At 47.8% G+C, this 14,641-nt stretch overlaps 2 protein-coding genes across 2 annotated transcripts; one reads left to right on the top strand and one right to left on the bottom strand.

Annotated features, from left to right (window-relative positions):
- Nucleotides 1-186: 186 nt before the first annotated feature.
- On the bottom strand, nucleotides 187-1,304 carry BCR38DRAFT_398030 (uncharacterized protein; the record flags this gene model as incomplete). The annotated part of the gene is made up of 3 exons (XM_040857681.1): nucleotides 187-465; nucleotides 524-591; nucleotides 646-1,304. The coding sequence occupies 3 exons, from the start codon at nucleotides 1,302-1,304 to the stop codon at nucleotides 329-331; spliced, it is 864 nt and encodes a 287-aa protein (XP_040712435.1). The 3' UTR covers nucleotides 187-328.
- Nucleotides 1,305-10,059: 8,755 nt separating this feature from the next.
- BCR38DRAFT_526579 (uncharacterized protein) lies at nucleotides 10,060-10,500 on the top strand (the record flags this gene model as incomplete). Its single annotated transcript, XM_040865362.1, has 3 exons — nucleotides 10,060-10,094; nucleotides 10,159-10,215; nucleotides 10,293-10,500. 3 exons carry the CDS (start codon nucleotides 10,060-10,062, stop codon nucleotides 10,441-10,443), a joined length of 243 nt encoding a protein of 80 aa, XP_040712434.1. The 3' UTR covers nucleotides 10,444-10,500.
- Nucleotides 10,501-14,641: the final 4,141 nt, after the last annotated feature.

The following is a 14,641-nucleotide window of genomic DNA, read 5'->3' as shown; positions in this document are numbered from 1 at the left end:
GGCGGCATATGTGTGCGAGTTGTATTTGAGTGGGCGATACATTAGGATGAGGCAATTCTCAAATGCACCAGTAACGGAACCTGACCAACCTGGTTATTCACACGATGTAATGGATCCTAGAGATATAGATCATTGCAGGTTCAGCGTTGCCATGCAGCCGGAAAATGGAATTAAACAATAATTTGCCCCAAAGTCTCATTCATGTCTAGCACCAACACCGAAGTTGGAGGCTACTGCTAAAGATATCGATGTCTCTATCATTAGTTCTAATATATCATGGTGCCCTTTTTCATTCCTGACATCTCATATTCCAGCCCAGTGTGGTTGCTCATGAAAGAGTAACCGTGTCAGCTTCCATAAAGATACCACCAAAGATGATACCCTCGTCGATACCAGTCGGCTGAGCAGCTGTGCCAACGGGGTTCTTCTGCAGAGAGAAGTGGTACTCGCCATTTCCAGCAAGATCTGTTGCGGTAAGTTAGCGAATTGATTAGTACAGCATATATCTGGGATAGAAACGTACCATTGGCAACGGCCTCAGTAACAGATTCCAGCGGGGCGTCTCCGGTGCTGTGAAAGACCTGGACGGTGCTGGTTGAAGAGTCAGTACCGATTACATCTAGGATGAGGTCTATGATGACTTACTTGGCGTCGAAGTCCATCTGCAGCGCAAAGTTCTGGAACTCGCCCGCAGTGAAGGGGGTGGTAAACAAAGTCGGGGCGCCGCCAGCTGTCTGCGAGTTGCCGTTGACTACGATGTTCTCGCCGGCATCGCCACCAGTACGAACATCAATCTGATGGAAAGTGAAATCTGCAGATTCGAGGTTCATGATCTGGTAGTCGTGGGTCAAGTTCAAAGGCCTGTCAGCATCGGACTGGACCGAAAAGTGCATAGTCCGGACACCAGTGGTGGCCACATCGTCCAGCGTGGATCGAATGCTGGGAAGCAAATCGGCACGGCGGATGTTTTCTTGGGCCTCGCCGCCTTCGGGTATGAAGATGGACGCGTCCGACAGGGTGATCTCAAAGGCCTTGGTGTTGGTGGCGACGTCGAAGATGGAGGGTGAGGCAACCTCGGGGAAAACGATTAGATCGCTGAAGACGAGGCCATCGCCCTTGACCACGGCGCTCTTGAAGACACTGGCGAGGACGTTGAAGTCCTCGGCGACGGCGTCCGCGGCGATGCGACCGTCAGGGAGAACGAGGTCGGCTGTGGCGTTGGCGACCTGACGGCGGTGCAGCTTCCTGAAGGCGGGAATCGTGGGGACGGCTTGTACCACGGCGGCCAGCACGGTGAGAAGCATGACGGAGGTTTGGGACTTCATCTTGAACTTGGTGGAATGGGTCGACTTGAAAGAGAGTTGGTATAAAAAAAAGTATTTTTAATACAGAGGATAAACCAGAAAGAGAGTGTGAGCCGGCCACAGAATTCGAAAAAGACAAGAATGGAAGTGAATGTGTTGATGTGATGATAGAGAAGGCTGTCTAGGAGGCTGTTAACTAGTTCTTATATACTATCATCTATACTCCCCAACGGTCTTCGTCCCAACATCGTGCCATCCAAAGAATAGACTTCAGCAGAAACCTACCCATCTGCAGATCATAACGGATGGCATATTTGCGACTGGAAGGGGTGGCTCCAGGAACACAAAGTTGTGACCGATACAGATTTGCTGCGATTTTCTCTGCGACACCAAGACTTTATCGTCTCAAAATTCGCCTCAAGTCTTATGAGCTCGTCTCAAGTATGCGATTAAAGTTTGGGCTGGGGCCAGCTTGGCAAAATGATACCCAGTTTGGGATGGGGATTTTAGCGTTAACGTTCTAGATTTTGCGTTCGGCAAGGATTGCTAGAATTACGGGCCCGAGACTCCGATTCTCCAGGGGTTTATCCTTCGTGTCCGCTGGGTGAGTTGCAATATGACGGAAAGCTAGTCGTTCTTCAACGATTCAGTTGAGAAAACAATGTCTACAATTCAACTATGATCAGCCACTCTTCGGAGTTTTGACGTCTTTCAGGTGATCCAAGGTGTTCACAATCCACCTGGAGAACGACCATGGCTCTAACCAGTTATCACCGTGCCAAGGACGTACGACTCATGACAATACAACCTCATCACCAACTTTGGGAAAACAACAAAAGAGCCTTGCATCAACTGCATAGTCGTCCCATACTCTCGGATAGCTCGGACTCCCGGAAGTTGATGATGCGTTCCAAGGGGGAAGCTTAAATGCCCAGACTGGCAAATCCGGTCCGCAAGCGAAGTGCGGCCTCGGAATGCTCCACCACCTCGGAAAGACGGGGAGCATAAGAAACGAAAGAGGTCTCCACAGGGTTCGTTTCTAGTTCGAAGGACGCTACTGCTCACGTGGTATCTGAAATGTTCAAAACTCCAGGCTGCGTCCATTGTTCGGAGGCTTTTACAGTGCAAGATGCAGTAGAGAAGATGGAGATCAACTCTATCTAACAACGTTATGCCTCTCAAAGCTTCAGAGTTCCAGGCTACCTGCTCCTCGGCCTCAACGGTGCGTCACCCTCGATGTACCATGAAACCTACTAGTAGCGCGCTTAACGGTGATGGCCATCTGATCCTTGACCAGACCGCTCTCGGGATCCTCCAGCAGAGCATATGTTTCATAACCCCAAACTGATGAACGACCCTACGAAGAAGAATCTGCGCAACTTCAACTCGCTATTTCGGACTCCCTAGTAGTCGATTGCTGCTTTCTGGCATACCCTGATCTCCGCCATACTCCCACAAACCTAACATCAGGGGGGAAAAGACCCGACTATGGCGTCGATTATTTCTTGCACATACCCATTCCCAGTTTTTTGAGGCTCCGGAACAGACGCACTTGTAAATTTGCTTGAGCCGGATGCAATGTTTGCTCGTCTTGCAACCGTGACAGTCTTCGCAGGAGGTCGTGGCAGGGATTGGTTTTGAGGCTGATGATGTGGTCCCATTTGGGTTCCCCTTTTCTTGGTGCTAGGCGGACCCTTTGACGCTTCTGTATGGGAATACGCGTGATATACCCGTGCCACACCCCACTTATTTCGGATTCGCTTGAGCTCACCAACTTGGCCAGTTTCTCGACACTTTCAACTTCAACCTATCCTATCTTCGTCAATTCATTAGCTTTTTCCAATCGCAATGGACTCACAGCTACAGGAGGCCGTCCTCTACATGCAAGAGCATCCTCAAGCCAAAATTGCCAAGATTGCGCGAGAAAGCGGCGTAAAACGCGAGACCCTCCGATACCGTGTCAAGCAAGCTGGGAAGACTAAGAACCACGGAGGACTCAACAAACTACTATCTGAAGCCGAAGAAAAGGCCCTCTGTAATTAAATCGACCGCCTTGATAGGATCAATCTTGCGGTTCGCGTAGAATTCGTTACCGACGCTGCAAATACGATATTACGTGAGAGAGTCCAGGTTCTACCAAATCAGCCACCACCAACAGTCGGATCAAACTGGACTACACGTTTCCTCAAGCGCCATAGCTACTTCCACGCTTCCCAGCGGAAGCTCCATTCAAACCGCCAGACTGCTGAAAACCTCGACACTATACGAGAGTATTTTACACGGCTTGAGAGAGTCCTCCGGGAAGAAGGAATCTATCCCTCTGATCTCTGGAATATGGACAAGACTGGCTTCCGGATTGGTGTTGGTAAGGATCAACTTATCATCACTAAGCGCAAGAGGGCCCATTACTTCTGCCTACCAGAAAATAGAGAGACAGCGACAGCTATTGAAGCTATCTCTGCTGCTGGCGACGTAATACCAGCTTTCCTCATACTCACGGGGACTATCCACTCGGCTCAGTGGTACGCGCAAGACCTTCATCCAGATACGAAGCTACGGCCGGTAGATACAGGCTATTCGAATGACGAGATATCTCTCGAGTGGCTTATGCACTTCGAACAACACTCTAAGAAAACGCAGAAAGGTCGAAAGCGACTATTGATCTTAGACGGCCACGGCAGCCACCATACAAAGCAGTTTATCCAGTACTGCAACGACCACGATATTATACCCTTCGGCTTGCCCCCCCATCTTACTCATCTCTTATAGCCACTAGATGTGGTTGTTTTTCAGCCATATAAGCACTGGCATGCGAAGTCCCTCGATCAGCTAGTACGGGATGGATGTACCAATATAACCAAGCTAGAGTTCCTCTCAATTATCGAAGATGTACGCAAAAAGACCTTCAAAGCGAATACTATCCAGTCAGCCTTCAAGAAAACCGGTATATATCCATTTTACCCTCATCCAATACTACAAGAGATTGAAGAACGTATACCAAAGACGCCATCACCACCACCAGCCCCTTCATCTTCGTCATACGAAGGCACACCTACTACTTTTCGACAAATTAATAAAGTAGCTAGCAAGATTACGAACTGTCTTACTGATCCAGAGCTTGGTATTAGTCCAGATCTAGCCTATCGACTTAGTCGCTTTGTTAAAGGGTCCCTCGTAATGCGACCGAGCTTATACAGACTAAGCGCGATCTTAGCCGTACAAAGTACGCCAAACGTATATCAAAACAACGGCGCGCTACGAAGAACTATCATCTTCAATCTGGTGGAGTTTTATCCGTCGCAGAAGGTAGAGAGATGGTGAAGAGGAAGGTTGAAGATGAGGTAGCTAAAGCACAGAGAGTTCTCGCCAAGTATCGTGAAGGACTACGTAGAGTAGCCAAAAAGAGCTTTTCTGATGCCGCAAAAGAAGCTAGAAGACGTCGATTGACAGGCCAATTACAGCCTACAGATGTCTTCGAGACAGGCCTTGGTTGGCGGTTATTACGTAGATTCTAATTGAAGGTTGAAATCCGTCGAAAAACTGACCCTGCAAACTTGCATTTAGCGCTGTGTTGTCATTCATACTGAGGATACTATGAAGTGGAGTGCGAGACTGTTCAACAGAGCGAGTCTTGACAATTGTCTTCTACTTCATTTAAGGAAGATATGTATTGTTCTAGAAGATCAATATTACGTAATCCTCTATCTGACAGGGATCTAGTCGAAGTCTTCAAGATTCATGTCTAAGGTGTGGTCCGTGTGCAATAGCGACTATTGTCCGTTCATAACTTGTGGAAGACTGAGCCATATTTTGTCCAAGACCGAAACGATACTCTCTTGTGGGATGACCAAGACGACTCGAGACTCATAGATGCGGAAGCTGGAATGAATGTTTTACATTAAGACTGAACTATGGGCATCTTTCACAATGGTTACGTGAACATCATCAGGAATAGTCTACGGCCTTGCGGAACTTGATCTATTGCAACGAGACGTGTGCATGCTTCTTATCACGGGCAAGTTTCTTGGCTTCTGCTTGTGTTGTCAAGGTGTCTCGCCGGAATCTATTCCTAGGTATACCATTGTCAATTATCATATCAGGCGCCAGAAATGCAATTAGGGGTAGACTCTTCTGCCAAGTCTGGTGTCTCCTATCCTCCTACCCCAGAAACCCAATGTGACGTCACATTTTTCCACCAAGATTAGGCTCCACAAAACAAGTTCCCACTCCGCAACACCCCATTCGGCTTGCCCTGGCACTCGGGTCTGTTCCAGGCACGGTCGGGGTGTCCCACGCAGGCCAGCTGCCCATCGTCATTCGCGGCCAAATGACCTGCCGAGGGTAAGTATACATGGCCACAGACTCGGTTCACTGGAGGGTTAAAAATCAAATCCTTACCAATTTTCATGCTCGAATGAGAAGCGGAGCCCGGAGTAAGCTCCGCGCACCAAGCCGCGAGCGTCTTTTGGTCGTCTTAAGTCTCGGGTCGGAGCAGGTGTTGGCAAAGTTGCTCTTGTCGATCTCGAACAGCTCTCCGCCATTTTTGCCGATACAGCTGAGAATCTGTTCTTTTTTCTCCTGTGCTGTTCCTGCTACTGCGGTATAGGAAGATGATATACTGAGACAGGTTGATCATCGAGTGCTATTGACTGCCCTGCTTCGTAGGATAGTAGGCCGTCCAGCCAGATGGTACCACTCTGGTCTTCGTTACCCTTGTTGACTCGGGCGCGCTTGCATGTATTGGTTTTGCCACCAAAGCGATCAAGATACAGTGGTAAAGATGGCATATTCTAGGGAAACAATGCACCCTTACAGAATACCCAGTTCTTCTTAACGGTCTGACGTACATCTGGCTTGAAATTATGAAGTTTCTCCCGTAATCGCGTGAGCTAACTCACGTCGAGGCCCTTCCCGGCCTTCTGTAGTACGCCGCATAGACAACGATGAACACCGATAAATTCCCTCTCAATATCACGTAAGTGCGTAAGTAGGCCCTGCAACTTCTGCGGTGTGTCGCAGAGGAACTCTTTGGCTGCTTTTAGGTACGCTTCAAGTTTAATTTGCTTTGGTGGTGAGATGCCGGATTTGCGCATCGATGGTCTGGTATTGTGGCCCAGATATTCAAGATTTTTGGCGCGTTCGATACGGCTTTTAGAATTAGACATAGTTGTCTGCCAAATACTAGTCATTCACTATGCTGTTGTTATTGAGAAAAGGTGGTTGAAGAGAAAAGGGAGCGTCGCGTTGGGTGGAAATTAGTATTGCAAATGGGAATGCGCTTCAAAGGGGGGTCAATGCGGTTAGGTATGTAGCAATCCCCGGAATATTTCTTTCTAGGTAACATGTCGGCGATAAACACTCCACTCAAAGCTAACTAATCTTCCGCATCCAACCTCAATCTAATGCCCAATAGGTTTGAATCATTGCTATTTCTCGCGCGTTGCAGTTAAGTTGGGGTGGACCGGTCCATCCAGGAGTTGATTAACTGAAAGATCCAGCGGCACACGCAGACCAGTCCAACATTGCAGACAGTAATTACACTTCTAATCCATGGTTGGATCAATGTGGGGATTCAGTTAGCTCAGCCAAATCCGAAGATTAGCTCGTCTAAATGCAAGGTCTACCTGTCAGAATAAAGGGTTCACGGGAAGCCGCATTGTATGCCAACATCGCCATAAGATCAGCGCTTATATATATGCCTGCTTTCCTACAGACTGCCTGTGGCCAATGGCCATAAAGCCATGGTTCTCACACCTGGAACGGCGCCATTCTCTGATGACCATTTGCCCTTCGCCCCTCCAAACGCCGCAAGGTCGTGGGTCAATCTTATTGCCCGCCTGACCAGGTTTGGATTGTGGGGTGAGGGCTGAAGGTGCATGACAGCAAGACTTCAGTATTTGGAGTCAGAGAAATGCGAACAGATGAATGCCAAGATCAAAATTTGCATCGCACTATTCAAGGCACTATCATGAAAACGCATCGAATTGACAACTTTTCTTATGGACTTCTCAAAGCCTCAAGCATTCCGGCGCCAGTCAGCGAACTGGAGCCATGAATCCCCAATCTGGCTATGTTCTAGCCAGACACGAGACATGACAACTCGACCCATCCGAGGCTTGCGGTAGTGGATCGCGGAGAGCGACCGATCAATCCAGGTCGAGGATAGGATTGGATCGGTTGAAATTATTTCACGGCATGGTGCAACGCGCCGTGGTTGTCTTGGATTTGAGGTGATCGGTCAGCATAATTTCCCCCCGCCCAAGACTCGGGCGAAATCATCATATCTCATGGAGTCATCCGTCTGTCTCCCAGCCAATGGAAAGTACACAGCATAGAATTATCATTCCTGGGTTTCGGTCACTTTTGTTGCTCGGTTGGATACCCGCATAGTTGTGTTTCATGGTATGTTCAGGTGAAGTTTTGAGGGGACGAATGATGTTCCCCGGGTTCTCCGGCGTGAGCTGGATCAAATGGGGTTTCCTGCCTCGCAACTGATGGATGGGTGCGTGGAAGCCCACGACAATTGTGCGATACTGAACATTCTATCAACTCATTTGACGGTTGCAAGGTTTGCGTTATGGCTACATAGGGTCGTATGGATTTGGAGGGCAAGGTCGCGACGATGTACCTTCACAGAGGTGAAAGCAACGTAGGGGGCAGGGTGCGCAAACATGTGACTCCTAATAGATTACCTCGTGCTCTCGGTCTAGATGAGTTCTCATTGACTGTAAACCGCTTCACCAAGGCAAAATGCAAAAGCCCCTGAGCTTGTTCAAGGGTCTTTTGACTAACCACATATATTCATTGGTACTTTAAGCGAATGCAGCTAACAGAGGACAGTTACCGGTATTGGGTTGCAGTTTTCATGTCGAACCTAATGTCTACAGCACTAAGTGCACTACAGGCATTCCTTAGAGTCTATGGAAACACCTAGCGGGCCTAGAGGCTTCTGGTATGCATTTGGAGTGTTAAGCGCTCATCACGGTTGTATAAAACTGCGGTTTTCGTGTAACATCTGCTCCAAGTTTCCCATATCTGATATTGCTATCCGAAGATACGTCAACACGCTCACTCTTCATTGACAGCACACTTGACGGTGCCGAAGTTGGCGGATGCTTGCCTTGTGCAGGCTTCTCAACATACAGACAGGAATTTGCTTTGCCCCGCCTGTAATGTTGGTAATATGTCCGCCACTACGTCTCGCAAATTCTCTTGCACTTCCCATGGATCAATAGACACTAGTCGATTAACTAATTTTTCAGTTGGTTTAACCTAGTGCACGTAGCCGTTATCCATGTAGAATTTTCTTATGGTATACGTATTTGACAACGATTAAATGATCCAGGTCGTGATGAACTGGGTAGTAGTGCGATGCAGGCGAGTGCGTAAATCCCTCACGGTGCTCGCCCCTCGTTTCGACGCGTAGTGATGGGAAGAGGGGCAGTGAACGCAGAAGTCTTGAGCAATTCGATAAAAATGAAGACAATACACAGGCATGGACGTGATTAACCCAAAAAATTTGTGCACTAGCTTCCATTATCCTCGACAATGTATTGCTGATGAACTTGCGACCAAGAGGCAGATGTAAAAAGTTGGCAGGAAGGATTTGTGCCGCAGACCAGTACATTGCCGCCTTTAGTGCCAGTTCGCCCCGTCATGCTTCTTGAAATAGAGTGGATTATTGGCTGCTTTGGTTTTTCATTGCTTACGATACCGTACCCCAATTAGCCTGATAGCATCCGTCATTCGTTGGCATAGAGTTGTTCTGCGACCTCGGCAGATTGCATAATTTGTTCGATTCGACGACCGTTGTGAGACAAACTTCGGCAACCTGCGGCAACCTGCATATGCCACCCTCGGGTACCCGAATCTCTGATAGTCACGCCCATTACGTGCAGTGTTGAGGATTGAGTGGTGGGTAGCGCGTCTCGTCCTGTATGCCTCGACTCCAAGGTTTACACTTTGCATAAATCATCAGTAGAAGCAGGTTGGGCCGCAAGAACGGGATCTTGCAGAAACAAAAGAACGCCCGAGTGGCGACAGGCCGTTGTCTCGAGACGCAGAGTTCTGACGTGGTGTACTTATAGGTACGTCTATCAGCTTTGGTACACATATACAATACTCTTATATCTAGATTCTTGAAGCTCCACATCGAAAAGTTCGGCTGAGAAGTCCGTATGGTAATGAACCTTCGTATCGGGATGTGAGGAACAGAAACAAAATATTAAGGCACTGTTACGCATGATTTTCCATTGTGATAAGACAAGTATGCATGGTGGTCTCTTGAGTGTACTAGTGGTATGACGACTTCAGGTTGCTTTGTGTTTACTATGGAATTGACGTTCAAACTAGTAAACCTCGACAGATGTTCCCCCCGGGTTCGGCACCCTGCATCATGCATGTTTCCGACCGAACCTCCGTAGTGCTATAATTGAATGCGGCGGAAGATGTGTTATCTACCCCACGGCTAGTCAGGTATGGTGGGTGGCTGTCGTTGCACATGAATTATTCCTTCTGGATATAACCTGGCTGCTTCACTACTAATTATACAATGTTGCTTGCATCTTTGCCCAATCCCCAAAATCTGTTCCCTTTCGTTTACGGTGCGTCCACCTACTCTTACCACCGACAACTCCCTCTTCCTAATTCGACATACCACCCAGACGTATTCCTAATCTATTGTTTCTTGAAGAGACATTGCCTCACTGTTTCTACAGTTAAGCTCTAGCTCTCGCTCCGGCATTTCCCGGTTATCATGAAAGGATCGAATCCGGAGTCTAATGAGGACAGGTACATTACGTTGATCCTAGGCCCAAATTTATTTAAGTGGTGTAACTAATATGTCTCCCTATAGAAACCCAGTCAAAGATGACTCCGAAAGCGATTCGTCTCTCTGCTCAGCATATGATGGGTACGTTCCAAGACGACCTGCTCGCATTTTCTTATCACTCAATGCCTCCGTAAACTGACCATGTTTCGCGGCAACAGTGATACACCGGTCAAGCCAAAGCACATGTTTTCGTCAGAGACGTCTCAGGCTTCCATGTCCAAAGAGAAGGTTGACGAGTATATGAACACGGTGAAGGGTGGCGGCGATCCAGTTACCGCGATGGCCTATTGGAGGAATCCTTCCCAGTAGCGCACCGAGCGAAAGAAGGCTGGTCTTCAATTTTCTTCTATATCGTCAGAATCAGACTGGAATCAACAATCATATGATATAGGCGAGAACAATTAAGGGTATATCTTTGCGTTGTTTTTCGATCGTTTAAATCGATTGTTTGGTATTGTACATAGATCCCTACATATAAGTTAGTGATAAAGATACTAGCATGTGGCGGCTGGCTTAGTTTGCTCTATTCACCCCGATGACACCCACCAGGCAATGTCAGTCACTCAAATCGGCAATTCCTGTAGTTTCCCAGACCCAAGAATCCTTTCCTACAAACTGGAACTGCTTGATACCCGATTTGAGAACAAGCTTTTCAACCTTACTTGAGAAGCCGCTCAATGAATTGCACACCTAATTCCATGGCGCCAAGGTACTCAGACAACATCAACTAACACAAAAACATCCCTCTGGAGGCGTGACTACTGGCTGGCTAGCTTTTCCTTTTCTTGCGCCACTTCCGTCGGGGTAAGAGCATTCATTCCATCTACAGGGCTGTGGTGGTTGGTATTTCACCATCTGTTGTGTCGAAGTTCACATCGAGGTCACAACGACTCCATGAGGCCCTTCTTTAGCCTACTGAAATTTATTTACTAAACCAACAAGAAATCCTTTCACTAAATCAAAAGCCTCAAATTACCCCTTGGAAAACATATCATTCCACTAATAACAATGCATCTCAGTCCTTACCCACTCACTACATATGTCCTTCCAACCCCGTCTTCTCGCCCGTATTGCAACCTTCACCATGTCGATTCTATCCCCGAAGCGCCGGGCGACTGACCCTATTACGTGCTCAGTCAAGCGCCGACCTACGGAGCACGATCCACATCCCACCAAGTTTCAAGCTACGGACCTCAAGCCGCTGGTCGCCAAGGGCGCTACGAATGTCGTCCTAAAATCAGATCACTCCAATAATCTTCTAACCCACTCTCATGCGAGTGGATACAAGAAACTTACTGCCAAGAGAAAGGTAATGGCCGCCAATATACCGGCAAAGATTATCGCCTATTTGGACGACCCGAAGGGCCTCCATGCAGCCATTTAAGCATCACGACCCTTCTTTTTGCATTTGTGGCAACACGACGCTGGGTCATGTTCCGAGTGATCGCCAATGCTATTCGCCCCGAAGCTTTTAATGCTGCTTTAGGCGCGTTGTACTGTCCTTGTTTCATTGCTGGGTATGTCTAGTTTTAACTCATTCCTTTTTCATTCATGGTCCTCTCACCAAAAGTTCACATGTCGCCAAATCCACTATTTATTCCTTCTGTTCAAATATATAACCCTCATATCGTGCTTGCCTACGATACTGGCTGTTATCAATGAAGAGGAGGAAGTCGATATAACCGGTGGTCCCCTTCTCAAGCAGAAAGGCAATATCTACCCTGCAGGCTCCAACATGCCCGAGTCTGCGGCTTTAAAGGCATCTAAGCCGCAAACCTCCAGGGTGACGAAGTGGGAGTCAAAAGTGTCGCCCTTTCTCAAGGACCAACCCTCCCAACATGGGCTACCCCAGAGAAAACCCGAAACATAATCCGTCTGCACCGAATACATTCGACCATGACTACTCTCATCTCAAGCTATATCGAATTTGTCATTGAGAAAGAACGGGAGCCTTCCCTGACGAAGCTCGACCATCATTATTCTGTCAAGCTGTATGAGGTCTCTGCAGCCGAACTGGGCGTCTGCAACGAGCATTCTTCAGCTACTCACTTGTCTATAAATCATCTTCTGCCGCTTCTGTAAAGCATGCCTTCAAAGTACCTGCCCTCTCTGCCGACCAGGTCTACCTCAAGCTCACGGCCTGGGAGATAGAAGAAATGGGATGTATCGAGGACATCATGAGAAAACTCGAATCTCACATTATGCAATACAAACCGAGCCGAGTAGCTGACTGACATAGAGAAAACCCACAACCCTTGGATACTAGAGTGTATTATACTCCACATGAGTAGAGCAGTCGCATATCTAGTACCCATCAGACTTGCCCATTTTCTAAGGTAAGAGTTCTATGAAGTTAGGAAGGCAATGTGCTCAGTTTGTTTGTCGGGATCGGTACAACAGGTCTATCCCTGCAACTCCTGCGAAGTGCGGGGTTCATCCCAGGGCACTCTTATACAGAACGAGTGTCAGCAAACAACCATGCCAGCTACAGATACAAGACCTATGTTCGCAAGAACAGTTGACAGACTACTAATTAAATTTCGCACCAACGTACTCACTACCAAAAAGCTAGAGAACATGATGTCTTAGACCGGAATATTCATTCAATCCGGGTGCGTGTTCCCGCAGATGCCACCAACTCGGATATCTGTCGACTCGCCTTGGTCAGCACTACATGTCAACGTGAGGATGGCACTATCCTCGCTCATGCCTGAAGGATCGATTCCAATATGCAGCCTGGAGTGATCAGCAATAAGCTTTCAAATGACCGCTCACTGGGCGAGGTCATCAACAGATCTCAGTTGAGCGGGTCATCCCGAGGACGACCCTGTCCTAAGTGTGTCACTCGGAGAATTAATGCATGTCTAAGTAACATACGTAGTATAGGTCTGCCTCCGAACTTCTAGACAAGGTGATTCGACGGAAAAATAATTTGGCGAACTAAGCGCACCGGGGTCTCAGGGGCGTATCCTGAACAGCTGCAGATCATGTAATTATTAGGCCGATGACACAGGATGCCCGCATCTCACAAGATCTAAATTCTCCGAAAACCAATCATGCGAGCGACTAACACACGCCATGATTGGTCAGCATGGCAAAGATTTGCAGCTCGTGTTGGTGGCACCCCTGAGCTTCATCAATTAGGTTAGAGTGAATTAGATTGTCGGACCTTTCGGTCAAGTCCGTTTGGCAGTGGTGGCCTCCATAGGCAATTCCTAGTCTCAAACGTGGTTTAGTTACATTGGTAGAAATTGGTGAATATTGTAGTTAGTATTTATAGAGTGACGTTGTGTTAAAATATCGTGAAGTTGGCGATTTTGGCATGGGCCGTTGAGTATTGTGGCCGCAGATGGGTTGGTTGGCTTAGCACATATATCGATTTCATTGTGCCATATTAATACAAGTGTTTGATGCAAGCTTATAAGTCCAAGCAGCCGCCGTTGAGTGAGTCTGAAATAGTCAGATGCATGGATCGATAAGAAGAGGAGGGGATTTCTCCATCCAGAACTCGCCTGTCGCGTTCAGGCATTCCCTGTACGCCCCACTTCACGTAGCAATAATCGCCTGCGTTCATGGCAGGTCGGCATTTGAGTTCTTTACCGGTGATTTCGCCTCACTACCAGTCTCTTTCGCTAGATAACTCGTATTGATCCTGGATTTTCGTCAGGCATCTAGGCTAGGGGCATCCTCCTTTAGGCCGATCCCTTTTCGGCCGAGATGCGACTTATCTGTCGATAGTGAAACTTTGGAATCTACATATGCCAAAACAACCGAACTGCCTGCTTTGGGAGATAGTATTGGGAGTCGATGCAAGCTGATAGAAGACGTTCGAAAATGCTTACGACCATAGAAATACGTGATATTGTCCCAAGACTGCGGAGCACAATATGATTCGCACGAATCGGTTGTCCCAAGACTGTTGATCGCAATATGGTTCGCACAAATCAGTTGTCTCAAGACTGTTGACTGCAGTATGGTTCGCAGTATGGTTCGCATCAATCGGCAGGTTGCCTATAAAAGGCGAAGTACCAAATAGTGCTGCCCATTGCTCTCACTGTGTGAGAAAGCATCACTCGCTATAAAGCCATAGGCCTACTTTAGTTTTGTGAGGGAATCCTGACCTTGACGATTACATGCGGGCTATCTTTGTCATATCGCCTTTCGCTGGTCTCATGTAGAGTCGCAAGCACGAGTTCATTTATTCATTCTCACACTTCAGCTACCACGGAAAGGTAAGTAAGGACATGGCGAACCGTACTCTGCTCATGTAACGAGCTCGATCTTATTGACTCACACCTGTCTTATACAGACCATCAGCATCCGAGTCCTCGATTCGAGACGGCAGTGTCACGTCCCATCGTGCCGTGTATGGCGGGTGAGTCCCATTCATCTATCATCGATCCGACCGACTGAGCCCACTCTCTTACCAAACCCATCTCCTTGCCCTCCTTCCTCTGAAGCCAAACGCATATCCTTGTCGTCGCGTCCAAGTCCACATGTGACTTTC

This window comes from Pseudomassariella vexata (assembly GCF_002105095.1).
Source record: "Pseudomassariella vexata strain CBS 129021 chromosome Unknown BCR38scaffold_12, whole genome shotgun sequence".
Lineage (NCBI taxonomy): Eukaryota > Fungi > Ascomycota > Sordariomycetes > Amphisphaeriales > Pseudomassariaceae > Pseudomassariella > Pseudomassariella vexata.
Note: the sequence above shows the minus strand (reverse complement) of the source record. Positions and strands in the feature narration are given on the sequence as shown.